The sequence below is a fragment of the Balaenoptera borealis genome (assembly GCF_965194805.1).
Source record: "Balaenoptera borealis genome assembly, chromosome: 1".
Lineage (NCBI taxonomy): Eukaryota > Metazoa > Chordata > Mammalia > Artiodactyla > Balaenopteridae > Balaenoptera > Balaenoptera borealis.
Window position 1 is genome coordinate 150,155,372 of NC_138860.1, and position 27,866 is coordinate 150,183,237.

The 27,866-nt window shown below is 41.8% G+C and overlaps 1 protein-coding gene and 1 long non-coding RNA gene across 2 annotated transcripts; one reads left to right on the top strand and one right to left on the bottom strand.

Annotated features, from left to right (window-relative positions):
• Positions 1 to 1,358: 1,358 nt before the first annotated feature.
• Positions 1,359 to 11,416, bottom strand: LOC309618448. Its single transcript, XR_014238488.1, has 2 exons — positions 10,839 to 11,416; positions 1,359 to 10,800 (listed from the first exon to the last, which is right to left on the bottom strand). It is a non-coding gene; the product is annotated as an uncharacterized lncRNA (long non-coding RNA).
• Positions 11,417 to 11,422: 6 nt separating this feature from the next.
• On the top strand, positions 11,423 to 27,031 carry COA7 (cytochrome c oxidase assembly factor 7). Its single transcript, XM_082371950.1, has 3 exons — positions 11,423 to 11,608; positions 15,414 to 15,554; positions 25,792 to 27,031. The coding sequence occupies exons 1-3, from the start codon at positions 11,503 to 11,505 to the stop codon at positions 26,238 to 26,240; spliced, it is 696 nt and encodes a 231-aa protein (XP_082228076.1). The 5' UTR covers positions 11,423 to 11,502; the 3' UTR covers positions 26,241 to 27,031.
• The last annotated feature ends 835 nt before the right edge of the window (positions 27,032 to 27,866 follow it).

The following is a 27,866-nucleotide window of genomic DNA, read 5'->3' on the forward strand; positions in this document are numbered from 1 at the left end:
CAAAGGCACTGGAGCATGAAACCAGATGACATGTTTAGGGTCTACAAATCGTTTGGGATGAGGCAAAAAGAGTATGTATGGGAGGCAAAGAGGCAAAGCTGGCAAGGCAGGCTGGGCCAGATTACACCAGGGCTTGTGGGCAAAGGTAAGGAACTTATACTTCATCTTTAATGCTATGTGACATTTGGTTATAACTCTCTCCCTGCACAACTGGTTTTTTTTTGAGAGCATTTGGTTATGTTTAGAAGTCCAGAACAATTTACCCATTCATTCATTTATTCACTTATCAACATGTACTGAGCACCTACTTGTATCAGTCCGTATGTAGAGACAGGAGGCCTCAGGAATTGACTTTTGGGACACAGCTTGAAATCTTGTGAGCGTTTGTATTTTTTATTGTATTTATTTATTTTTGTAAAGTACCTAATTTTATTTTGTACATTTACTTTTTAATTTTACTTTTCTAATTGAAGTATAGTTGATTTACAATGTTGTGTTAGTTTCTGGTGTACAGCAAAGTGATTCAGTTATACATATATATACATATTCTTTTTCATATTCCTTTCCATTATGGTTTATTACAGGATATTGAATATAGTTCCCTGTGCTATACAGTAGGACCTTGCTGTTTATCTATTTTTATATATAATAGTTTATGTCTGCAAATCCCAAACTCCCGATTTATCCCTCCCCCACCCCCTTTCCGCTTTGGGCACTGTAAATTTTTCTATGTCTGTGAGTCTGTTTCTGTTTTGAAAATAAGTTCATTTGTGTGATATTTGATTTTTTTTTTTAGGCCGCACTGCGAGACATGCAGGATCTTATTTCCCCGACCAGAGATTGAACCTGTGCCCCCTGCATTGGGAGCATGGAGTCTTAACCACTGGACTGCCAGAGAAGTCCCTTGTGTCATATTTTAGATTCCACATATAAGTGATATCATATGGTATTTGTCTTTCTGTTTCTGGCTTACTTCACTTAGTATGATAATCCATGTTGCTGCAAATGGCATTATTTCATTCTTTTTAATGGCTGAGTAATATTTCATTGTGTAAACATACTACATCTTCTTAATCCATTCAGCTGTCAGTGGACATTTAGGTTGCTTCCATGTCTTGGTTATTGTAAATAGCGCTGCAATGAACACTGGGGTGCATGTATCTTTATGAATTATAGTTTTCTCCAGATATATGCCTAGGTGTGGGATTGCTGGATCGTATGGCAAATCTATTTTTAGTTTTTTAAGGAACCTCCATTCTGTTTTCCACAGTGGCTGCACCAATTTACATTCCAACCAACAGTGTAGGAGGGTTCCCTTTTCTTGTGAGCATTTTTATTTTTTTATTTCATTAAAAAAAAAATTTATTTACTTTATTTATTTATTTTTGGCTGTGTTGGGTCTTAGTTGCTGTGCACGGGCTTTCTCTAGTTGCAGTGAGCGGGGGTTGCTCTTCACTGCGGTGTGCAGGCTTCTCATTGTGGTGGCTTCTCTTGTTGCGAAGCATGGGCTCTAGGCACTCGGGCTTCAGTAGTTGTGGCACGTGGGCTCAGTAGTTGTGGCTCGTGGGCTCTAGAGTGCAGGCTCAATAGTTGTGACGCACATGCCCAGTTGCTCTGTGGCATGTGGGATCCTCCCAGGCCAGGGCTCGAACCCGTGTACCCTGCATTGGCAAGCGGATTCCCAACCGCTGTGCCACCAGAAAAGCCCTTGTGAGCATTTTTAGAAGGCACTAAATCTCAGCCCAGAGTTGAAATGATTTACTCTGAAACCTGATCCCTTCCCTGCCCTTGGTGTTGCAACCCGTTGGGTCACTTGGGCTTCCCTGAACATGCTGCAGTGAACCAGGTCGTGGGGCACATCATGGGAATGACTACTATTGCAACAGCTGAACCAGTCAGCCTGGGTGGTGAATCAGTGCCTGCTGTGCTCACGCACATGGAGCCTCATGAGCTAGATGGAAAAGGAAGAGACTATCAAGTCACTGCTGTCTGGGTTTTCACAGTCTAAAAATGCAGAAAGTTAGACCTGGAAGACACGTTAGAGATCATTAGTCATATGGGATAAATTGAGCTCTTACAAAGTGCCTGACTCTGTGTTGGGACCTGAAACCTGGTTTCTACCCTTAAGGAGCTCGCAGACTGGTAAAACAAGTAATGTAAAAATAGATAATGGCCACAGTGCTTCAGGAGGTAGAGGAGATCTCAGCTGGCTAACCATGCCCACTGTCAACCAGTGTCCTAAATAAGGACTGGGGGTGTCATAGTCTGAGCTGGTGTCAAGAAGCTGGAGAGAAGTGGGAAGGGCAGCCCACACTGAGAAAATAGCCTGAGGAGTTCAGAGCAGAGGAGCAGGGATCAGAGTGATTGGTTTGTCTAACATCTGTGGGGAACTATTAAGTGGAGTGGTCAGCAGCAGCCAGATGAGAGGACCTTAATTGCTGAGCTAAGGATGTGGGCAATGTGGAGCCATTGGTTTCCAACGTGGGGGGGTGACACAGTTAGATCTGCCTTTTAGAAAAAATCCCTTTCATTGTAGGGCTCCAGTGTACTCATCTGTAAAATGAGGGAGTTGAAGATGATCTTCAAAATCTTTTCAATGCGTATGTCCTATGAGTCTGATTTAGAGCAGTGCTTCTCAAACTTTATTGTGCATTTGAATCACCTGGGGATGTTAAAATGAAGATTCCGGTTCAGTTGGTGTGGCTGGGGCCCAAGAGTCTGCATTTCTACCAAGATCTCAAATGGTGCCAATGCTGCAGATCACACTTTCAGTATCAAGGATTAGGAGATGTTTCCAACCTATAATCTATAAATTGTAGATTATCTGATTTGAAATAGTATCTTATTTAATTTTTACAGTGTTTTAAGGTTTGCAAAGAGATATACATTATCTCCTTTACTGCTTTCAGCAATTCTTCTTAAGAGGTACGATAAGGAGACAACACATTCACGGTTGTGTGAGACATCCTTAAAACTTAGGTACCAAAGTTAGTCTGTCTTCTTCCAGCATTGTGGTGGGGTAGGGATTGTAAGCCCCACTTTACAGATGGAGAGACTGGGGATCTGAAAAGAAAATGGATTTAGCTAAGACCAAACACTATAGAAGTGGCAGAACTGGAATTATAATTGAAGCCTCCTGACTCCTATTTCAGTGCTATTTCCAATATAATTCTATGCTTCTTCCGGCATCCACTCATTCACTCTATACACATTTATCATACAACAACTACATTTCAGACCCATCACAACATGTTAATGTGGAAAGCATTACCTTTCAATAACTGGACCAAGTGAGATATACAAATATAGGGAGAGAGGAAGGTTTATGGAGGGTATGGCTTACTGGTGAGCCGTCAACTCTAAAGGATTATAAAAGAAACCCATTCAGACAAGAGAGATATCATTAATCTCTGACTTTTGTACATACATTCATCAAATATTTACCGAGCCCTACTCAGCACCAGGTCCTATGTTAGATTAAAAAAAAAAATTTTTTTTTAACATCTTTATTGGAGTATAATTGCTTTACAATGGTGTGTTAGTTTCTGAGAAATATGGAACGCTTCGCAAATTTCCGTGTCATCCTTGCACAAGGGCCATGCTAATCTTCTCTGTATCATTCCAGTTTTAGTATATGTGCTACCGAGGCGAGCACCCTATGTTAGATTTTGATGACACAGGCATGAATCAGACAATTCTTAGGAGTTCACAATTTAGTCTAATAGAGCATGTCACTGCTTACAAGCAATTTCTCCATCATTTATAATAGCTGCCATTTGCTGAATGCTTAACATGTGCCCATGTTGTACTAAGCTTTATACATTATTATAATTATTTTAATTAATCCTCAAAGTCTTGTTAGAATGTACATTACATGAGGTCGGAGATTTTTGTCTGTTTTGTTCACTGTTGTATCTCTAGAACCTAGAATGATTGTCACATAATAGGCACTCAAAATAATTTTGTTGAATGAATAAATAAACAACACTGTTATGTAGATAGAACCATTACCTCCATTTCCCAGATGAGTAAACTAAGGAGCATGTAGGTGAAATGCTTTGCTTGAGGACTCCCAAATAGTAACAGGCAGAACAAAGACACTTTTAGAAGAACGCATAACTGCCCGACTCCAAACCCAAGAGTTTTACCCTTTGTATACTGGTGGTTCTCACACTTTAGCATGTATCAGAATCACCTGGAGAGTTTGTTAAAACATAGATTGCTGGGCCCCAAAGTTTCTGATTCAGCAGATCTGGAGTAGGGTTGGAGAATATTCATTTCTAACAAATTCCCAGGTGATTCTGATGCTGATGGTCCAGGGATCATACTTTGAAAACCACTAAGTTACCAAACTGCCTCTCAATTTCTCATTTATTCTTAAGGTAGAGTAGAGATTAACATCCCATGGCAGAGAGGAAAATAAGGCCAAGTAAGTCCAAGGTGTTACAGCAAGTGTGGGATTCCAAGGTTAGCGTGATTCTAAAGTCCTTATCATTCTTGATAAACCTTGCTCCTTCAGATGATGCTTTACAGGCATGAGACACAGAGGAAGCCAGAGTCAGAGAAGAGTGAAGGTATTTGTTAGGAGGAGGTGAAGGTAAAGTTGGAAAGTTTACCATCCAATTTACTGTCCTGAAGGAGGGGTCTGTGGCTCTGTCATTAACTTGCTGTGTACTCTGGGCCAAACCCCTTCCTCTCTCTGGACCTCCCTCCTTCTTTTTCTCTATAAAGCAGGGCCCTCTCCAGCTTGCAGCACAGCCTGGGACCCTCAAAGACAGGCAGGGAAGTAGAGGTTGCATAAAGCCTGTCTCTGATCGCTTGTGCTGGCTCCAGGCAGGTCAAGCGGGGACTTTATGATATGCAACCACCGCTGCTGAAACGGGAGTCTGAGCAGGACTGGCACCTGTCACGGCCTTTTCCTGTGTTCAGTGGGAGAGATGCAGGGAGATCAGCTGCAGGCTAGGCCGGCACGGGCTTGGGGGGTTGACTGGCAACAGCAAGAAGGGCAGGGCGTCTCCACGGCTAGCCCACCCAATGCTGAGGGTCCCCAGGGGACCTATAGAGGACAGAACTAGTGCCCCCGGAACAACCCCAGGAAAGTGTAATCATCCTGAGCCTCCTGCCACCCGCAGTTGCGTGGGCTGCTGACTGCCGGCTCAGCTTAGACACCAGCGCCAATCGCAGGCCTTCAAAGTGACCTCACAGCAAATGTGATTGGTTCTCTCTCAGCACCGGGCGCGTCCTGTCAGCTCACTGTCAACTGACCTCTGGGGGAGAACTGGCGGGTTGTGTGACCTTGAAGAAATCACTTTACTTCTCTGAACCTCGTTTATAAAATGGATATATTAATAGCTATCCTGAAATGACCCATAAGACAGTGAACATGTCCAGAAAAGACATCATCTCCATAAAATTTTCTTTTATTGTTTTCTTCTGCTTACAAAAGTAACATTATAAAAATAAAGATAGAATACAAACACTGGAAGTTCCTTGTACACTATTTCCTCCCTTTCTCCCAGCTCAAAGTTAACTATTAACAGTTCAGTGTATTTCCTCTCAGGTTTTTTTTCTGTGAATATAAAAAGATTATTTTTAAACAAAAATTAAGTTATTCTATACAACTTTTTTCTCACTTAATAATATATTTGAACATCTTTCAAGGTTGGTAGAAAAGACCTTTCTCATTTTTTTAAAATGTCTACATTGTAGTCAAAGCCCTTATCCTTGGATATTTGTTGTTTCTATTATAACGGCAGCAGCAACAACAAAACCTGCAGCAAATTTTATTTATTTATTTGTGTAAGAATTTCTGTAGGATACATTTTTGGAAGTTGAATTTCTGGGTCAAAAATGTAAGCACATTTTAATGACACAAAAAGCACTGGCAACAAAACCAAAAATAAACACACGGGACTACATTAAACTGAAAAGCATCTGCACAGCAAAGGAAACAGCCAACAGAATGAAAAGGCAACCTATGGAATGGGAGGGAATGTTTGCAAACCAGATATCTGATAAGGGGTTAATCTCCCGGATATGTGGGGAACTCCTACATCTCAATAGCAAAAAACTTATAACATGATTTTAAAATGAGCTAGGGACTTGAGTGGTCCCTAGCTCACAAAGATGTGCAAATGGTCGACAGGTATATGAAAAGATGCCTCAGAAGTCACTAATCATCAGGAAAATGCAAATCAGAACCGCAATGAAGTATTGTGAGATATTGCCTCACACCTATTGGGATGGCTGTTATGAAAAATAACAAAAGACAACAAGTGACATCGAGGATATGGAGAAATTGGAACCCTTGAACACTGTTGATGGAAATGCAAAATGGTGCAGCCATTATGAAAAACAGCATGGAGATTCCCCCAAAATTTAAACATAGAATTATCATATGATCCAGCGTTCCCACTTCTGGGCATTTATCCAAAAGAACTGAAATCAGCCTCTTGAAGAAATATTAGCACCTCCCCATGTTCATTGCAGCACTGTTCACAGAGTTTGGTTTTGACTATTCACAGTGTCAAAGATCAAACCCTGCATACTGAATAAAACAAGGCAGAAAGATGAGTTTATTGCAAGGCTTTCAACCTGCAAGTGAGGAAACTCAAGGCTACAAGGAGCAATGAGTTCTGAGTTGCTCACAGATTAAGGAATTTTTATGGTGTAAGTGTGGAAGTTATTTGGTTTTTTTCAGCTGATTGATTGCCTAGTGGTCTTCTTTCTTATTTGCATCAAGGCAGCTGAGTCAGGTGAACAAAGTCTAGAAATAGTGTGAACAGACTTGGTGTTTGAGGATTGGGTGGTATCCTCTGCTGATTTTTGAAAAGAGCTGTAAGTTCCAGTAAGGTTAGATTAAGTTTTCCCTATGTGCTTGCTTTGACCATCTCCATTTTGTCCCTGACATAAGTGACTCATTTTAGTTTGGTTCCACAACACTAACCAAGATGTGGAAACAACTTAAATGTCATTGACAGGTGAATGGATAAAGAAAGTGTTTTTTATATACATATATATATATGGGATATTACTCAGCCTTAAGAAGGAAATTCTGCAATATGCTACAACATGGATGAACTTTTTTTTTTTTAAATATTTATTGATTGATTGGCTGTGTCAGGTCTTAGTTGCAGCACGCAGGATCTTTCGCTGCAGCACGCAGGCTTAGTTGCCCTGCAGTATGTGGGATCTTAGTTCCCTGACCAGGAATCGAACCAGCGCCCCCTGCATTGCAAGATGGATTCTCAACCACTGGACCACCAGGGAAGTCCCAACATGGATGAACTTTGAGGACATTATGCTAAGTGAAATGAACTAGTTATAGAAAGACAAATACTGCATGATTTCACTTATATGAGGTACCTAAAATTGTCAAATTCATAGAATCTAGGAGAGGAATGATGGTTGCCAGGGGCTGGGCAGAAGAGGAAACTGGGAGTTACTAATCAAGGACATAAAGTTTCAGTTAAGCAAGATTAACAAGCTCTTAGAAATCTGTTGTACAACACTGTACATTGTACACATAGTCAACGATAATATATTTCTATACTTAAAAATTTAAGAGGGTAGATCTCATTTTAAGTGTCCTTAAACAAAGTAAAATTCAAACAAACAAAAATAAAAAGTGACTGCAGCATTTTACATTCTGACCAGAAACATATAAGGGTTCCAGGTTTTTTCTGCATCCTCATGAACACTTGCTATTGTTTGTTTTGTTGATTACAGCCATTCTAGTAATTTTATAGTGGTATCTCATTGTGGATTTTTATTTGCATTTCCCCATGCTGGGTGTCTTTTTGCGTGCTCGTTACCTATCTATATGTCTTCTTTGGTGAAATGTCTACTCAAATACATTGCCCATTTTCTTAAATGTTATCTTCTTATTGTTGAGCTGTAGGTGTTCTCTATATGTTCTGGATACAAGTCCATTGTGGTAAAGACAGATTGCAAATATTTTCTCCCACCCTCCCCAAAATATATAAGCACATTAAAAAAAAATTTTTTTTTTTAACATTTTATTTTTATTTTTGGCGGCATTGGGTCTTTATTGCGGTGCGCAGACTTCTCATTGCAGTGGCTTCTCTTGTTGCAGAACACGGGCTCTAGACACACGGGCTTCAGTAATTGCAGCACACAGTCTCAGTAGTCGCGGCGCACAGGCTCTAGGGAGCTAAGGCTTCAGTAGTTGTGGCTCGTGGGCTCAGTAGTTGTGGTGCACGGGCTTAATTGCTCCACGGCATGTGGGATCTTCCAGGACCGGGGATCAAACCTGTGTCTCCTGCATTGGCAGGCGGATTCTCAACCACTGCACCACCAGGGAAGTCCTATAATCACATTTTAAATGTTAATAAATATTACCAAATTGCTCTCCAAAGAGGAGGCATCAATTTATATTCCCACCAACAGCGTATGGCAATGCTGGTTTCTCAGCACCACCACAAACACAGGATGCCAATCTTTGTTAATCTGAGATGAAAACCATTGCACTGTTTTAACTTTGCCTTCCTTTAATGATTAGGAGGAGCATCTCACCATATATTTGTTGACAAGTGCTTTTGCTCTTCTAAGAATTGCATGTTCTTGTTGAAATCTTGCATTCTTCAATTTTGCATCCCTTAAGACCTAGTCATTATTAAACATCCAGGGAATGTTTGTTGAACGAATGAAGTGTAATGTTGTGAAGAATAAATGAGATAATATATCTAAAGTACTAAACTCATAATTAGTGACCAATTAATATTATTAGTTGAATCTAAGTCTGGAGTCAGGAAGTGAGAACTATAATGCCCTTGAATTCTTTCCTCTAGGATCTGGGATGGTTGCTAGGATTCCAAGAGGCCTGGTTTCTCCTGGTCCTCTCACTGTGTGTTTTAGGGTAAATCACTTAACTTCTCGGACCTTCAGTTTGTCTGCAACAGTCTACAAGCTGTATCATGCTTATCAAAAAGGGTTATTAGGTGAAAAACATAAGATTAATTTACAATAAACATATATTCATGTATCACTTGAATAATTAAAATAAATATTTTTAAAAGTAAATGCAAGCATTTATAATAGAGGGGAATAAAACTACAGAGATAAGGACAGGCCTAAAAAAAGAAGCTAGCTGCCCTTTTGATGACCTTATATTTCATTTAAAAATACGTGACCGAGTTGGCCCAGCCTCTCTTCCATCTTTTCTCCAACTCTCTATCGCCCTCTACTGCTTAGGCTGTCTCATTTCAATGCAGTTCAACTCAGCAAATATGATTAAGGAAAAAGTATTACATATTTGTGGCCCAGTCCCTGACTTTAGTTATCTACATCACCCTCAACCAAGTTCTGCTCTATTTTTGGTCCTGTGTCCAGCACACAGATATAGAGCTCACAGTCTGGTTGGGACACAGACTTTCATGACTTTTGGGGCTTGACAAGAAACATTTCTAGAACAGGAATGACTCTGAGCTAGGCACTGTGCTAAGCATACTGCATACATGCAATTTTAGTCCTACTGACAGCCATACAAGGGATCTTCTTTTTTTTTTTTTAATTTATTTAATTTATTTTTGGCTGCGTTGGGTCTTCATTGCTGTGTGTGGGTTTTCTCTAATTTTGGTGAGCAGGGGCTACTCTTCGTTGCAGTGCGCAGGCTTCTCTTTGTGGTGGCTTCTCTTGTTGCGGAGCACGGGCTCTAGGCACGTGGGCTTCAGTAGTTGTGGCATGCGGGCTCAGTAGTTGTGGCACAAGGGCTTAGTTGCTCTGCGGCATGTGGGATCTTCCCTGACCAGGGCTCAAACCCATGACCCCTACATTGGCAGGTGGATTCTTAACCACTGCACCACCAGGGAAGCCCACAAGGGATCTTCATTTACAGAAGAGGAATCAGGCTCACACATGTGATTGGGTCAAGGTCACAATTTAGTAAACATGGGACATAGACTCTGACTGAGATCTGTCTGCCCTCCAAAGCCAGTCATCCCCTACTACATTATGTCAGAATAGACCAAGTGGGGTGGAACACTGAAGTCAGAGGATCTAAATCTACTCTAGGAGTGTATGGTTGTCGCATCTGGGAAGACATTACAGAGGAGAAGTTCTCTGATTTGAGAAGGGTGGTCCACGCATCAAGAGCAATAGTAAACAGGGACACAAACCTGGGACCCATCCAAAGAACAGAAAGTTGGGTGGGATATGGGGGAGGAGAGGCAGGAGATGAGGCTAGAATTAGATTGTACAGGGCTTTGGAGGCCAGCCAAAGGAAGGTGAACTCAAAATCAAAGGTCAGGGCTTCTCTATCTGAGACATGTGTACTGAGGGAACCTCCCAAGGTGATCGGGGGTTTGAGAAACCACTAGTAAATGTGGCATAGCAACTGGAATGTGTTATGCTACGAAGGATGTATTATGGAATTGAATGTAAAAACAAATGAACTTTTAAAATAAAACTGGGATTTCAAAGACATTTCCCACGTACAGTCAGCTGCTCTACAATAAGGACGTGGTTGGAAGTAGTCCACTCTCTGATGCCGTTAGGGATAGGTTAATAATGAAGCCATTTGGGAAGCATTGCTATAGGTGATGGGAAACCATGGACTGAGCTCCACTGAGGGCTCTAGAGGAGGAATGGCTGGGACTCAAAGATGAATAGGAACTGACTGTCTTTGGAGAGCTTTCAGTCTAGGCTTTATGGAACCAATGATTCTGAGCAGGAGAAAAAGCAAAAACCAGCTGAAGTTCCTCTCCTCCTTCCTATGTCTTTGACATATTCCTCCTGTACCCATTCTTTTATTTAAAAAAGATTTACGGCACAACTCTCTCACTTCCTGTGTGACCTTGGACAAGTTAACCTCTCTGTACCTCAGTTTCCTCATTGGGAGAATGGGGATAACAATAATTCCTACCCCATAGGGTCACAATGAGTGCCATGAGAATTAGTATAGTATTAGTATAAAGCTCTGCTTAGGAAAGCAGAGATGAACCAGATTTTTCATTGCACTTGTACAGACTTATGAACACTGGTTTGTCTAGCTACACCTGGCACATAGTAGGTGCTCAAAATACTTGCTGAATGAATAAACAAATGCTTTCCTACTAAACTGCAAGCTCTTTAAAGGCAGGGACCATACTTCCTAGCTGTTGTATTACTAAAGCCAAGCACTTGGTGACGCACACAGAGGCGCTTAGGGAACACCGAATTAACGAATGAATGGAATAAATGACTGCAGGCAGAGAAGCATTAAGACCACAAGGCTGGCACACAGTGCTGCAGAAAGACTGCTACCACTTTCAGGAGTGGGCTGACCAGAGGGAAAGATGGGACAGCCAAAGACTAACAGCATGAGGACAGAGGAGAGCCTAGGCTCCGGGCACGGTGCCTTCCGGACGCCCGGGTGACCGCGGACCTCGGCGGCACGCCCCTCCCAGGCCCCGCCCCTCCGCCGGCTCACGTGACCGTGGGGCGGGCGGGCGGCGTGGCCATGAGCAGACTGGCTGGGTGATTTTGGCTGGGCGAGCAAGAGCCATGGCGGGCGTGGTGGACTTCCAGGACGAGGAGCAGGTGAAGTCCTTTCTGGAGAACATGGAGGTGGAGTGCAACTACCAGTGCTACCGCGAGAAGGACCCGGACGGTGAGCGCCGCCTGCACGGCCTTAAGGACACGTGAGGGCTCGGTGCGCAGGGACGGGAGGCTGGACGGGTCACGCGAGCGACCTCTGAGAGGATCTGGAAGGGGCCGCGGGCCGGAGACGCGGGGTCTGTAGGACGCGGACGGCTCTTTGTGTGTTGGGGAGGGGCGGGATGGGTTCCACGTGACTTGCGGGGCTCGCAGCCGGGGCTTACTCTGCCGGCGGCACCGAGCCTGGAGGCCGGGCTGGAAGGAAGAGAAGCGCGCGGGCGTTTGGAGTAGAGGGACTGGGGCTACATAAGTCAACTGATAAAACGTCCTGTCCTCGTGGAGCTTATGTTCTAGTAGGGGGTATTGGACAATAAACATAAGAAAATAAATGAGATAGTGTGTTAGAAGGTAGTAAGTGCAGTGGGAAAAAGAACTGACTGAGAGGTATCAGGAGTTCAGGAGGGCAATTTTAAATTGAGTGGTCAGGGAGAATCATTGGGAGAGTGGCATTTGAACAGTGTTGAAGAAGGTAAGGGAGAATCATGCCAGGCAGAGGTAACAGCTAGTGAAAAGGCTCTGAGGCGTGAATGTGCCCCGTGTGTTCTGGGAACATTGAGTTGACTTCAGTGTGTGGGTGGATGGTGATGTCCAGAAGGGGCCACACAGAGCAGTCAGTATCTTTGGGTGGTTTTCTTCTTCTTACTTCATTTTTATAAAGGGGGGGAAAAAATGGCACTGGCCCTACCTTCAAATAGCTTGCAGTCTAGCTTGAAGCTGACCAACTACAGAGTTGCTCTGCAGTGTATGATGGCTTAAAAAGAACCCAGGGTTGTTCTTTGAGGGCTGGTCTATGTCCTGAGTGTAGGGAGATTTCACAGGAGTTGGAGTCACTGAAGAGCAGAATGGTTGGGAAAGACTTCTGGAAGAGGTCAGGAGGGATAGGCAAGTAGTGTTGATAAAATGGAGCAGAGGAAGAGAAGAAAATGCTCTTTTGGAAGGTTGAAGTCAGAATGTAGTCAGAAATAAGATTGACGGGGACCCTGGGCCACAGTGTGTCAGACCTTTTTTTTTTTTTTAACATCTTTATTGGAGTATAATTGCTTTACAATGGTGTGTTAGTTTCTGCTTTATAACAAAGTGAATCAGCTGTACATATACATATATCCCCATATCTCCTCCCTCTTGCGTCTCCCTCCCACCCTCCCTATCCCACCCCTCTAGGTGGTCACAAAGCACCCAACTGATCTCCCTGTGCTATGCGGCTGCTTCCCACTAGCTATCTGTTTTACATTTGGTAATGTATATAAGTCCATGCCAGTCTCTTACTTCGTCCCAGCTCACCCTTCCCCCTCCCCGTGTCCTCAAGTCCATTCTCTACATCTGTGTCTTTATTCCTGTCCTGCCCCTAGATTCTTCAGAACCCATTTTTTTTTCTTAGATTCCATATATATGTGTTAGTATTCGGTATTTGTTTTTCTCTTTCTGACTTACTTCACTCTGTATGACAGACTCTAGGTCCATCCACCTCACTACAAATAACTCAATTTCATTTCTTTATATGGCTGAGTAATATTCCATTGTATATATGTGCCACATCTTCTTTATCCATTCATCTGTCCATGGACACTTAGGTTGCTTCCATGTCCTGGCTATTGTAAATAGAGCTGCAATGAACATTGTGGTACATGACTCTTTTTGAATTATGGTTTTCTCAGGGTATAGGCCCAGTAGTGGGATTGCTGGGTCGTACAGTAGTTCTATTTTTAGTTTTTTAAGGAACCTCCATACTGTTCTCCATAGTGGCTGTATCAATTTACATTCCCACCAACAGTGCAAGAGGGTTCCCTTTTCTCCACACCCTCTCCAGCATTTATTGTTTGTAGATTTTTTGATGATGGCCATTCTGACTGGTGTGAGGGGATACCTCATTGTAGTTTTGATTTGCATTTCTCTAACAATTAGTGATGTTGAGCATTCTTTCATGTGTTTGTTGGCAATCTGTGTATCTTCTTTGGAGAAATGTCTATTTAGATCTTCTGCCCATTTTTGGATTGGGTTGTTTGTTTTTTTGATATTGAGCTGCATGAGCTGCTTGTATATTTTGGAGATTAATCCTTTGTCGGTCGTTTTGTTTGCAAATATTTTCTCCCATTCTGAGGGTTGTCTTTTCGTCTTGTTTATGGAGTGTGTCAGACCTTGAATGCTACGGAAAGGCTTTTAGACTTTATTCTGTAGGCAGTGGAAAGCCATACATGTTTTTGTACTCTGGAGATGTACGGAGCAGTGAAGTAGGGGAGGGTGGGCATATAAGAAGGACAGGCTGCAGCACTTTAGAAGGAGAGCCCGAGAGGAGGCTGTAGTTACTATAGCTACTTCTATATTAGTCTTCAAAATCATCATGTCTCACCTGGGTTACTGAAATAGCCTTCTAACTTGACTCTCCATTTGCACCGTCACTCCCTTAAAATCTGTTCTCTACTCACAGACTGATAATTAAATTTTTATTTTGTTATTTTAAATGTTTATTAGAGTTTTAAATGACAAGGTAACACATTTTTGTTACTATCAGTGTTGAAGTGTGTCCCTTCACACTTAACTTCCTCCATATTCATCCAGACACATACAAACATATATATTAGAATGACCTTTTAAAAATGCAAATCGAATCATATTGCTTCCCTTCTTAAAACCCTCCAGTGGTTTGCCATTGACTTGGAGTAAAATCCCAATTTCTTCCTATCTTCTATAAGGCCCTGTGATTGGTCCCTGCCTTCTCCTCACTTCCTGCCTCTTTCTTCCTGGATCCAGCCACATTATACCTTATTTGTGCCAAGCTTATTCCCTCTTTTGGGTCTTTTTATTTACTGTTCCTTGTGCCTGAGACTTTCTGCCTCCTTCCCATTTCATTGTCTTTAAATAGCTAGTTCATTCATGTTATTCACATCTCAGCTTACACATCGAAGTCCCCAATAAGGCCCTTCCTGATCGCCCAGTCTATGTTAACCATTCCCCCAACATGCACAACGAACTATCTTATCCTGTTTTAGTTCAGTCATATTTGTTTATTAAGGTTTGAATGCATCTTGCTTAACCTATTTACTTATTTATTGTATTTCCTCCTCTACAATGTAATTTTTAGGCAGGCAAGTGACTGTATTCCCAGCAATTAAAGCAATGTCTTGTACATTGATGCAGATAGATGCTCAAATATTTGTTGAATGAAAATGAACAAGAGATGGGTGTTATTGTGGATGAAAAAAAAGGGACAGAGGAGAGAGATGTTTAAGGAGAGGCTTGCTGGGACTAGAGACTGCCAAGGAGAGGGAGTCTATTTCCAACTCCTTTGGTAGCTGCCATTTCGACTCTTTCTTCTTAATGTACCCAGCCTGGCCAAGGATTAAGGTATAGTCATCAAAGCATCCCTTTCTTGCAGCTATGAAGACTAGCTCATGGACCCTGTTGGTTCTCAGTGTTTTACTGCTGAACTTCCTGAGAAGTTCTAAAGCTAGCAAAGTTTCATTATGCAAGCCAGTGCGTCTTTGGGCCTTGCTGACAGGGAACAGAGGGTTAGTGAGTGGTGGAGCCAGTGCGGGGCCAAGGTCTCCCCAGTCTGTACATTGCTCTGTCCTAGGCTGAGGGTGGACAGTGCCATTTGTAGGAGTGGCTGAACACGACCTGCATTCTTTGTGGCGAGTTCACCTTGCCACACCTCAGGAGGAGAGAGCCTGGTCCTAAATAAAAGGCACATCTGGCCTGCCACACCTGGACCCTCCCCACTGCCCCAGACTTGAACAGCAGCTTTTGCCCTTTCCTCACAGGTTGCTATCGTCTGGTGGACTATTTGGAAGGGATCCAGAAGAATTTTGATGAGGCTGCCAAGGTGTTGAAGTTCAACTGTGAAGAGAACAAACACAGTGATAGCTGCTACAAACTGGGGGCCTATTATGTGACTGGGAAAGGTAAGGAGGGGCCTGCTTTCTTTGGTCCTTATCATTGATGGTAGTGCTGACATCACATCCTGAGGCTCATACTGAGCCCTCTTTACAGAAGGGTCCTCACAGGCATTGGGGAAGCATGTTGTAGGAAAATTTGGAGTCAAGAGTTTAGCAAAGTGATGGAGGGACGAGCACAGCCTTTCAAGTCAGGCAGACCTTAAGGAATGCTGTTTGCAAGTAGTGGGACCTTGAGCCGGTCACGTTAACTCTGTGCATCAGTTATATCACCTGTAAAATGGAGAAAAAAATAGTACTTGCTTCGTAGGGTTGTTGTCAGGATTAAATAAGGTAATGTAGGTAAAGGCATCAGCATGTGCCTGGCACAGAGGAAGGGACCAATAATTAATTCCTTTCCATCTGCTTTTCTCCTCATGACCTAATTGCAGTTGGTATTCAGTAGTGTTTAAGTTATCTATTGCTAAATAACAAATTATCCCAACAAACCTATCATTTCACATAGTTTCTGTGGGTCAGGAATTTGGGAGTGGCTGAGCTGTGTGCCTCAGGGTCTCTCAGTGAGGTTGCAGTCAAGACATTAGCCAGGGAGCCAGGGCTGTAGTCCTTTGAAGGTTAGACTGGAACCAGAGTTTCCAATCCTAAGCTGGCTCACTCACGTGGCTGTTGGTGAAAGCTTCTGTTCCTTGCCAGCTGTTGTCAGGAGACCTCAGTTCCTTGTCACATGGATCTCTTCATGGGCTACTTGTATGTCCTGGTGACATGGCATCTGGCTTCCTCCAGAGTGAGTGATCCAAAGAGGGAGCAAGATGGAATCCACAGTGTCTTTTATACTATACCCTTGGAAGTCACATACTTTTCATTTCTACCCCACTCTGTTTATTAGAAATGAGTCAGTAAGTTTAGCTTACACTAATTGGAGAAAACTTAAATTCCACCTGTTGAAGGAAGGAATATCAAGAATTTATGGGTTGGGACTTCCCTGGTGGCACAGTGGTTAAGAATCTGCCTGCCAATGCAGGGGACACGGGTTCGAGCCCTGGTCCAGGAAGATCCCACGTGCCGTGGAGCAACTAAGCCTTGCACCACAACTACTGAGCCTGTGCTCTAGAGCCCACGAACTACAACTACTGAACCTGCATGCCACAACTACTGAACCTGCGTGCCGCAACTACTGAAGCCCACACGCCTAGATCCCGTGTTCCACAACAAGAGAAGCCACCGCAATGAGAGGCCTGCACACCACAATGAAGAGTAGCCCCTGCTCGCCGCCACAACTAGAGAAAGCCCGCGCACAGCAACGAAGACCCAACGCAGCCAAAAATAAATTTATTTAAATAAATGAATTAAATAAATTAAAAAGAAAAAGAATTTATGGGTATATTTTAAAACCACCACAAATAGGGAATATGACTTTAGACAGGGAACTCTGTTTTTGCTCACTAGAGCATGAGCTTCTTGAGGATGATCCCTTGTTCCCAGTACCCAGTGAAGCCTGGTTAGAAGGATGTTCAGTGAAAGTTTGATGAAGAGGATGTCTTTTTAAATCTCTAGAGCTGTGTGCGCTATTTCTGCCTTCACATGGGACATGGGGTCTGTGGTAATCTCAAAGTTGAAGAAAGTTTAGCATTAATAGGAATATCAGGTTCCCTTGCTTGAGCAGAGGAGCATTTCTTTGGCTTAGTAACTCTCCTAGTATCTTTTCCTAAGGAAATAACTGGAAATGCAAATAAAGATTATATGCAAAGATTCTCACCCCAGCATTATCTATCTGGCAGAATTTTATTTTCATTAATTTATAATTTATAAGTAATATATAACTGCATTATATTAGTTATTTTTTTAAAAAAATCTATGTGCCAACAGTAGCAGTTTAGTTAAATAAATAATTTACTTCCAGCAGCTGGAATGTTATTTAGCCCATTAAAAAATAATGTTTTGGGACTTCCCTCGTGGCGCAGTGGTTAAGAATCTGCCTGCCAATGCAGAGGACACAGGTCCGAGCCCTGGTCTGGGAAGATCCCACATGCCGCGGAGCAACTAAGCCTGTGCACCACAACTACTAAGCCTGTGCTCTAGAGCCTGCGAGCCACAACTACTGAGCCCACGTGCCACAACTACTGAACTCGCACGCCTAGAGCCTGTGCTCTGCAACAAGAGAAGCCACTGCAGTGAGAGGCCCACGCACCGCAACAAAGAGTAGCCCCTGCTCGCCGCAACTAGAGAAAGCCCGGGCTCAGCAATGAAGACCCAATGCAGCCAAAAATAAATAAACAAATAAATAAATTTATTTAAAAAAAAAAAATAAAAAAATAATGTTTCTACATAAGCAGAACACTCTACTGACATAAATCATAACGAGATCCTTTTTGCCCCACCTCCTAAAGTAAGGGAAATAAAAGCAAAAATAAACAAATAGGACCTAATGAAAGTTAAAAGCTTTTGCACAGCAAAGGAAACCATAAACAAGATGAAAAGACAACCCTCAGAATGGGAGAAAATATTTGCAAACAAAACGACCGACAAAGGATTAATCTCCAAAATATACAAGCAGCTCATGCAGCTCAATATCAAAAAAACAAACAACCCAATCCAAAAATGGGCAGAAGGCCTAAATAGACATTTCTCCAAAGAAGATATACAGATTGCCAACAAATACATGAAACGATGCTCAACATCACTAATCATTAGAGAAATGCAAATCAAAACCACAATGAGGTATCCCCTCACACCGGTCAGAATGGCCATCATCAAAAAATCTACAAACAATAAATGCTGGAGAGGGTGTGGAGAAAAGGGAAGCCTCTTGCACTGTTGGTGGGAATGTAAATTGATACAGCCACTATGGAGAACAGTATGGAGGTTCCTTTAAAAACTAAAAATAGAACTACTGTACGACCCAGCAATCCCACTACTGGGCATATACCCTGAGAAAACCATAATTCAAAAAGAGACATGTACCATGATGTTCATTGCAGCACTGTTTACAACAGCCAGGACATGGAAGCAACCAGAATGTCCATCAACGGATGAATGGATAAAGAAGATATGGCACATACATACAATGGAATATTACTCAGCCATAAAAAGGAATGAAATTGAGTTATTTGTAGTGAGGTGGATGGACCCAGAATCTGTCATACAGAGTGAAGTAAGTCAGAGCAAAACAAATACCGTATGCTAACACATACATATGGAATCTAAAAAAGTGGTACTGATGAACCTAGTGGCAGGACAGGAATAAAGACGCAGACGTAGAGAACGGACTTGAGGTGGGGAAGGGGAAGCTGGGATGAAGTGAGAGAGTAGCATTGACATATGTACACAACCAAATGTAAAATGAATGGCTAGTGGGAAGCTGCTGCATAGCACAAGGAGATCAACTTGATGCTTTGTGATGACCTAGAGGGGTGGGATAGGGAGGGTGGGAGGGAGGCTCAAGAGGGAGGGGATATGGGGATATATGTATATGTATAGCTGATTCACTTTGTTGTACAGCAGAAACTAATACACCATTGTAAAGCAATTATACTCCAATAAAGATGTGAAAAAAGAAAAAAATAATGTTTTAAAATAATTTTTGTTGACATCAGGAAAGGTTTATGATATAATGTTCAGTGAAGAAAGCTGAACACAAAATTACATATGATGTGAACTCAGCTATATAATACACTGTGCAAAAATAAAAATGTTCCTAGCTGTTTAGTCTCTGAATTTGTGTCTTGGTAAAGTTTTGGGTTCCTTTTGTCTTTATATCATATTTTACTGCATTTTCCACAGGGACTTTGAGTTCCCTATTGAATTAAGGAGAACAAAAGAGATTGTGGAGGTTGTGAAATTATTTTCCCTTCTCTTTGACAAACTTATATGATTAATGATTGTGCACTGAGACTTTTTTTTTTTCTTAAGTGCTCCTTTGTTGAGCAAATTTTTAGTATTTACTCTGTACAGTGAAGCAAAGATGGACCAGTGTGGGGAAGAAATCTTTTTTTTTTTCACCCCCTCCCCAGGGAAGAAGTATTTATACTAATACCTGTTAACCTGGGAGAGCTTGATAAGTGTCTTTATAGAGAGACATGTAAAGTACTTTGGGGGTTCAGTTCTGGGAGCATGTCATCATCAGGGGGTGCTGAGAGGAGGAGGCATTGAAACTGGTTCTTAAAGGACAGAGCAGATTTTATTTGCTGGAGGTAGAATAGAGTTATGTCTTCTCTTCAGAATAGAGAGCAGGTAAGCAGGTGAAAGAACACAGAGTGTTTAGAGAATAATACTTGATCCTCTGTTAAGCTGACATTGTTAAATAATTTCCTCGAGGTCAGGTGTCGTCACAGGAGATCCCATTAGCTGATCTTTGCTCCTCAGACTCTTTTGGATTGTTGGTTAGGAGACCTTGGGCCCTGCCATGCCTAAAAACCAATACTGTTGACCCCCCTGCCTAGTTCTGAGCCTGAGAATTTGCCCTCTGTTCTGAAAACACACCCAGTGTCCTTTCTTGACAAAGACTGGTTAATAACTCTCCTTTTATCAAGGATAGCTTGGGGCAGTGGGGAAGAGTGGGAGGTCACTTTTCATCCTGAGCGCTAATTGACAGTGTGGTATCAGGCAAGGCATTTTCCTTCCCTGAGCTACAAATACCTCAATGACAAAATTGGAGTAATAAGGTCAGCTCACACCTTATTCATAGGATTTTTCTGAGCATCAAATGAACTCATATGTGACTGCTTTGTTAAATTGTAAAACATTCTATCAGTGTGAACAGGTCTGGTTTATGTTGGTTGCTGCAGAAGTTACCTTGGATTGGACACTTAGAGTGACCCAAGGAATATTTTGCCCAGGTGTTTTCATCAGTGAAATCAGCTTTTAACTATTTTTGTGAAGCCATTTAAATGTCTTATGAAAGGAAGTGGAAAGTAACTCTGATATATCTCTTTGATGAAATATTCTTAATAAAACATATGAAGATGGGTTTCTAATGGGGAGTGAAGAACACACGATTACAACATGTAAAAACAAGACCAAACTACATTGAAAAGGTAGTAGGAGGAAATACACCAAAAGTTAATAGTGGTGGTCTCTAGGATGTGGCGATGAATGATAAGTTAGTGATGATAATTGCAAACAAACCTTTATCTCTAGGCAAAACCACTCCAGACTGCATATAGTTGACTGTTTATTGGAAAATTTGACTTGGAGTTCTTACAGGCATCGCAAACTTAACAAATCCAATATAGAATTCTTAATTGTTTTCTTTTTCTCCCAAATATTGCACCCCTGTTGTCTTCCAGTTTAGCCAGTGGTATCTCTCCCTGCCTAGTAGCTTGTGGCCAGTTTAGCTCTAAAATATGTTTCAAATCTGTCCTGTCTCTCCCTTTCCTGCTACCATATTTATCCGAGCCACCTTCCTCTCCTGCTTCATTAATGTAGGTATCTAATCTTCTTTCCATAAGGCAACTAAAATGAACTTTTAAGGATATAAACCATGGATTCAATAAAATATATGAAGCAACTATTTTCAGACATTGGAAAATAGGCAGTGCAGTACAGTGATTCCTGAGAAAAGGGAAACACGCAGGATGAGCCCCATGAATGATTGCTTTGGCTTTTTGCCTGGAGTTACTTTTCAGACTAGGCACAAAGAGGTGGAAGCCAAGTAGAGTATGATAGTCTTGCTGAACTGATGAGGCAGAGGTCAGAGTTTCTGGCCACTGAGGCTGCCAGAGTTTGCAGGACAGGATACCAGAGAAGAAGGAGCTACACAGAGAAGGAGCTCCAGATAGCCACATAGGGGTGCTCTTAAGTCTTTGGCTCAGTGTTAAGCTGCACATGCATAGGAGGAGACTCTGAGAGACCTTGCAGTGAAAAGCTACTGGGGAGGTGTGAACTGAAAAGAGACTCCAGAGGTTTCAGTGTTGGGAGTTGTTTGAATTCCACCAGCCAGGGTGGAGAGACCTCATTGAATACAGACTGCAGAAAGGTTCCAAAACTTAGAAACAAGCCTCAAAAGGATCAGGCTGATTCACCAGTGAATTAGTTACTTGTGAGAACAAAACTCAACAGTCTTTAGTAAAAGGTGAAAGATTTACGTGATCTGAAGAGAAACCAGAGTATAACAGTCTTTAAATGAATACAACAAAACCAGAGTGAACAAAGTAGCATCTACAATGTCCAGCATAAAGTAAGAAATTGCTAAACAGAAAAAAAGCAGTCAATAGAAACAGACCCAGATGTGACAGGGATGTTGGAATTAGCAGTCAAATATTTTTAAACAAGGAAAATAAATTTATTAAAGGGTTTAAATAAAAGATGGACACAATGAATGAACAGATGGGAGATCTCATCACAGAAATTGAAACTATTAAAAAGAACCAAATGAAATCCTGCAATTGAAAAACGTACTATTTGAAATGAAAAATTCACTGGACAGGCTTAATAGCAAATTGGACACATCAGAAGGAAATAATCAGTGAATTTGAAAGATCAGTGAACTTGAAGACAGGATTGAAGATGTTATGTAAACTGAAGCACTGAGAGAGAAAAAGCAAAACAACAACAACACAGAGCCTCAACCTGTGGGGTTCACTATCCCTTAATCTAACATAACATGTATTGGAGTCCAGAAAGAGAAGAGGTTGGGGCAGAAAAAAGTATTTGTAGAAATAACAGTATAAAATTTCCAAATTTGATGAAAAATACCACTCCACAGATCCATGAAGCTTAGTGGATCCAAACAGGGTAACCAATGAAATCATACCTAGACACATTATTACCATTTGCTGAAAGCCAAAGGTAAAGAGAAAATCTTAAAATCAGTCAGAGAAAAAAACACATTGTGGGGAACATTGGTGAGAATAATCACTGACTTCTCATCAGAAGTAATTAAGCCAGAAGACAAAAGAACAACATCTTTTAAATGCTGAAAGAAAAAAACTGTCAAACTTGAATTCTACTTTATTGAAAATATTTTTTTAAATGAAGATGGGGAATTCCCTGGCGGTCCAAGGGTTAGGACTCCACGCTCTCACTGCCGAGGGCCCAGGTTCAATCCCCGGTCAGGGAACTAAATCCCACAAGCTGTGTGGCACAGCCAAAAAGATAAATAAATAAATGAAATGAAATAAATTCATTTTCAGATAAACAAAAGCTGAGTCAATGAGTTGCTGGCAGACCTACACTACAAGAAAAGTTAAAAATTTGGGTAGAAGGAAAATGATAAAAAGGTGGACGCTAGGATCCATACAAAAGAAGAAAGCGCACTGGAATATACATGTAAATGTAAGAATTTTTTCCTCATTTCTTAATGTCTTTAAAAAACTGAAGCAAAAATAATAGTTATATGTTATGGGGCTTACACTATATAGAAGTCAAACAAATAAATAATATATTTAGAAGTAAAACATGACAGCAGTAGTACAAAGGATAGAAATGTGGTAAATGAAAGTGTACTATTGTAAGGTTCTTACATTATATGTGAAGTGCTTAATATTAATTCTTGGTAGATTGTGATTAAGTATATATAGTATTTTCACTAGGTAAACCACTGATAAAAGAAGTATTACTAAAAAGCCAATGATGAGAATGAAATGGACTATTAGAAATATACAGTTCAAGAGAATTGTAAGAAAGGGAAAAAAGGAACAAAAAGCATTTGGGACAAATGGGAAACAAATAAGCTTGTAGACTTAAACCCAGCTATATCAAGAATTGCATTAAATCTAAGTAAACACTCCAGTAAAAGGCATAGATTTATCAGGCTGGATATAAAAGCAAGACCTAATTATATACTGTTTAAATAGAAAGGTGGCAAGAATGCATTCTCAAAACGGAAAGAACTCAGAGGCTGTAGAATCTATATGCTTTTCTAGAAAAAACTATCTGATAACCAGTAAGTAGGTGAATCAAGAGAAATAATTCAGGAATGGAGGAGCTCTGATGAAAAGACTGGTGATGAGCAGAATCCCATTTAGAATGAATGTTGGGCTAATTAGGGTTACTGAATAGAATGTAAATAATATAAACCTTTATGGCATAAAAATACTACAGCATTTACTGAGCACTTATTATGTACTAGGCTCTTTGTAATGACACATTTAAGCTTCCAGAATATGAAGTAGATACTGTTGTCCTTATTTTACAGATGAGGAAAACTGAGGCTTTGTAGAGTTTAGGTAGCTTGTCTAAGGTCACACTGCCAGCAAGTAATGGAGCCAGGACTGGCGCCTAGGTTTTCTGGCTACAGAGCCCAGGCTTTGGTAACCACTGTGCTCTGTGTCTCCCGAAGTTGAAATAACGTATCTAACAAAAAATAGAAGGCAGGGCAAGAGAGGTAGGGAGAAGTGTGAGGTGACAACATCCTCATGAGTCGATACTGTCTGAAATTTGGTTAAAAAACAAAACAAAACAAAACAGTGATGCTAACCTTTTAATAATCTATAACTCTAGGGGCTCATTTAGGAAATTTCTCTGTTGAAATATTCATTTGAAGTTAGCAGTTTCTTCAGCTTCACTTCAGTTTGGTTGTCTTAACGATAAATGCAAGTAAAATCAAAGTTAAATTTTTTATTTACAAGTAGCATGTGTAATCCAGTTTTTCAAATTACATCTGATCCTTGAACAACACGGGTTTGAACTATGCAGGTCCACTTACAGGTAGATTTTTTTTCAATAATTAATACTACAGTAGTACTACACAGTCCTCTGTTGGTTGAGTCTGCTGATGTGGAGGAGCCACATTTAGGGAGGGCTGACTCTAAGTTATTCTTGGATTTTTGGCTGTGTGGAGAGTGGGTGCCCCTAACCCCCATATCATTCAAGGGTCAACTGTACTTCTGTCTAGCTGTCCATTCAGCCAGCCGACATTTAACTCGAACACATGCTATAAAGATGACTGGGATAGTGTCCTCTTAATGATAATGATGGTTATTTCTAGGTGGTATGTTTGGAGTGATTTTAAAAACTAAATGTTGAGTTACTTAAAATGTTTCTCTTTTTGAGAATGGAGATTTGAAATGTTCCATTAAAAAACAAAACAAAACAAAAAACAAAGAAAAAAGTGAACCCTGTCACCACCTCTCCTTAAAGTGATCCATTAGCAGTTTCCCATTGCTCCTAGGATTAAGTGCAAGGTCCTTAAGGAGACCCATCAGACACTCCATGATCTGGCCCCTGCCTGCCTCTCCAGCCTCCCTTCCGTAGTGATTTCTGGGTTCTAGCCACATGGGCTCCTTTTCTCTTTGTATCCTATTCCTGCTGCCTGGAACAATTTTCTTTGCCTTTTTCTTTTCTTTTTTTTTTTTTTTCCACTCCATATTTTATTTTATTTTCCTTCTTTTTTCTATTACATCACAGCTCAAATGTCCCTTCTTTGGGGAAGCTTTCCTTTTTTTAAATTTAATTTTGTTTTTGGCTGCGTTGGGTCTTCGTTGCTCTGCGTGGGCTTTCTCTAACTGCGGCGAGCGGGGGCTACTCTTCGTTGCTGTGTGGGGGCTGCTCCCTGTGGTGGCTTCTCTTGTTGTGGAGCACGGGCTCTAGGTGCTCGGGCTTCAGTAGTTGTGGCTCACGGGCTCAGTAGTTGTGGCTCGCAGGCTCCAGAGCGCAGGCTCAGTAGTTGTGGCGCATGGGCTTAGTTGCTCCGAGGCGTGTGGGATCTTCCCAGACCAGGGCTCAAACCCGTGTCCCCTGCATTGGCAGGAGGATTCTTAACCACTGCACCACCAGGGAAGCCCCTGGGGAAGCTTTCCTTGACCCTCCCTCCTAGTTCAGAGCCCTGATACATTCTCATAGCATTCTGTACTTTTTCTCCATATGCTTGTCACACTTATAATCATACATTTACTTGTGTGCTTGTTTAATGTCTGTCTCATTAGACCACAAGATTCACAAAGGCAGGGACAGTATCTGTTCCTTAGAACCTAGCATATTAATTGGCAAATAATACACATTCAGTATATATTAAAATTAAATGTTTAATGAAGTGCTTATAAGATGCTGTGATCTTGCTGTTACCCTCAGAGGTAGATATTATCATTTCACCCTTTTTACCTGTTTAAGCTTCCTTACAAGATACCATTTGAACAGAAGATTCCATGGCTAAAAAAGCTGGAAAGTGTGCAGTATACCAGGCCATCTTCTTTTCATGCTGCCTTAGCTCAAACTATATAAACTTTATTCAGGAATTGCTCCCTGACTTTGGCCTGAGACATTCAGGTTCTGCCCTGGCTTAGGTTGACTTTTTTTTCCTTCCTCCCAGGTGGACTAACCCAGGATCTGAAAGCTGCCTTCAGCTGCTTTCTGATGGCATGTGAGAAGCCTGGAAAGAAGTCCTTGGAGGCATGCCACAACGTTGGTCTCCTGGCACATGATGGACAGGTCAATGAGGATGGCCAGCCCGATCTGGAGAGGGCCAGAGACTACTACACAAGGGCCTGTGATGGCAGCTATGCATCTAGCTGCTTCAACCTCAGTACCATGTTCCTGCAGGGTGCCCCCAGCTTTCCCAAGGACATGGGCCTGGCATGCAAATACTCAATGAAAGCCTGTGACCTAGGCCATGTCTGGGCCTGTGCCAATGCCAGCCGCATGTACAAGCTGGGGGATGGTGTCGATAAGGACGAAGCTAAGGCTGAAGAGCTAAAAAATCGGGCCCGGCAGCTGCACAAAGAGCAGCAGAAAAATGTCCAGCCTTTAACATTTGGGTAGTGTGGCCCACCCTCCTAGGCAACAGTCAGCTTGAGGCTGGCACCTCCTATTTCTGATGCAGCCCTTGGAGGTCGACCTGCTGGAGCAGAAAGACTTGGGATTTAATATCAGTAGCTCTGATTGTATAGACCCATTGCCCCAGAGTGTCACCTACTGGGATGTAGTCTGAAATGTGTATTTCAATCAGTATTCCTTTATCTGGTGTGATCCACATTTATGGGATCTTGGTTCTCAAACTCTTGCAGCTCTGTGAAAAACAGCAAACCAGTGAGCCATAGAGATTGGAGGGGTGGGCAGGAGAGACAGAGCAGGGAGTTGGAAAAATTAGCAGCCACAGGGCCTGAAAGAATCAGACGTCATCATCATTATCACCATTATTTTAGTTGGGAGGGCTTAAAAAATCAGAAAGTATCTTGATTTACATAATAGCGGGTTTAAGGAGCTAAGAACAGTTATAGTCATGACTGCCACCCTCTGACTTAATCATTGGGTGTGGGCTTCCTTTTTGCCTTTAGAGTCAGATCTTTCAACAAATTCAGAGACTGGGAGTTACGTGTGACGTAAAAGTTAAAGGCTGTTATGCTTCAGGGTTGCTAAAGAGGATACAACATAAGCCTTCCTTTAGTGGAGACATTCACACGGTAAAAATTAACATCCCCAGGCTACTCATCTGGCACAGCTAATAAGGTAACTTCAGCTAGGGATTTGTATGCAAGGGCTGGTGATACGTTTTGTCCCTCAGAACTGAACCTTTTTAACTGTCCCTGTGAATAAACTATTTTGATTGATTAGTAGTTTGTGTTATTAGTGTTCGCTCCAGATTCTTGGTAAGGTAGAGATTATGTTCTTTGTGGTGGTTGTGCCTTTTAAGAATGTTTGCTTTTTCTGTTATCTTCCTTACTTGACACTAGGGGGCGAGCTTGTCATTTGCCTGCTGATGACATGATCATTATTTCTGTCATCACTTAATGTTTTCGGGCTTTCAGTTTTGCAACGTGTATTGGAGAGGATGTGGAGAAATTGAAAGCCTTATACGTTGTTGGTAGGAATGTAAAATGGTGCAGCCACTATGGAAAACAATATGGCGATTCCTCAAAAAATTAAACATAGAATTACTATATGGTCTAGTAATTCTACTTCTGGGTTTATATCCAAAAGAATTGATAGCAGGGTCTCCAAGAAGTATTTATACACCCATGTTCGTAGCAGCATTCACAAAAGCCAAAAGGTGGAAACGGGGACTTCCCTGGTGGCGCAGTGGTTAAGAATCCACCTGCCAGTGCAGGGGACACGGGTTCGAGCCCTGGTCAGGGAAGATCCCACATGCCGCGGAGCAACTAAGCCTGCATGCCACACCTACTGAAGCCCGCACGCCTAGAGCCCACGCTCTGCAACAAGAGAAGCCACCGCAATGAGAAGCCCGTGCACCACAACGAAGGGTAGCCCCTGCTTGCCACAACTAGAGAAAGCCCGTGCGCAGCAACGAAGACCCAATGCAGCCAAAAATAAAATAAATACATGTATTTTTTAAAAATGCAAAGAATAATAATATATTGTCCAGCAGGGTCCAAGGCCATTTCATATCCAGGTTGCTATGGGAAGGAATAGGTTGATAAGAGCCAGCAT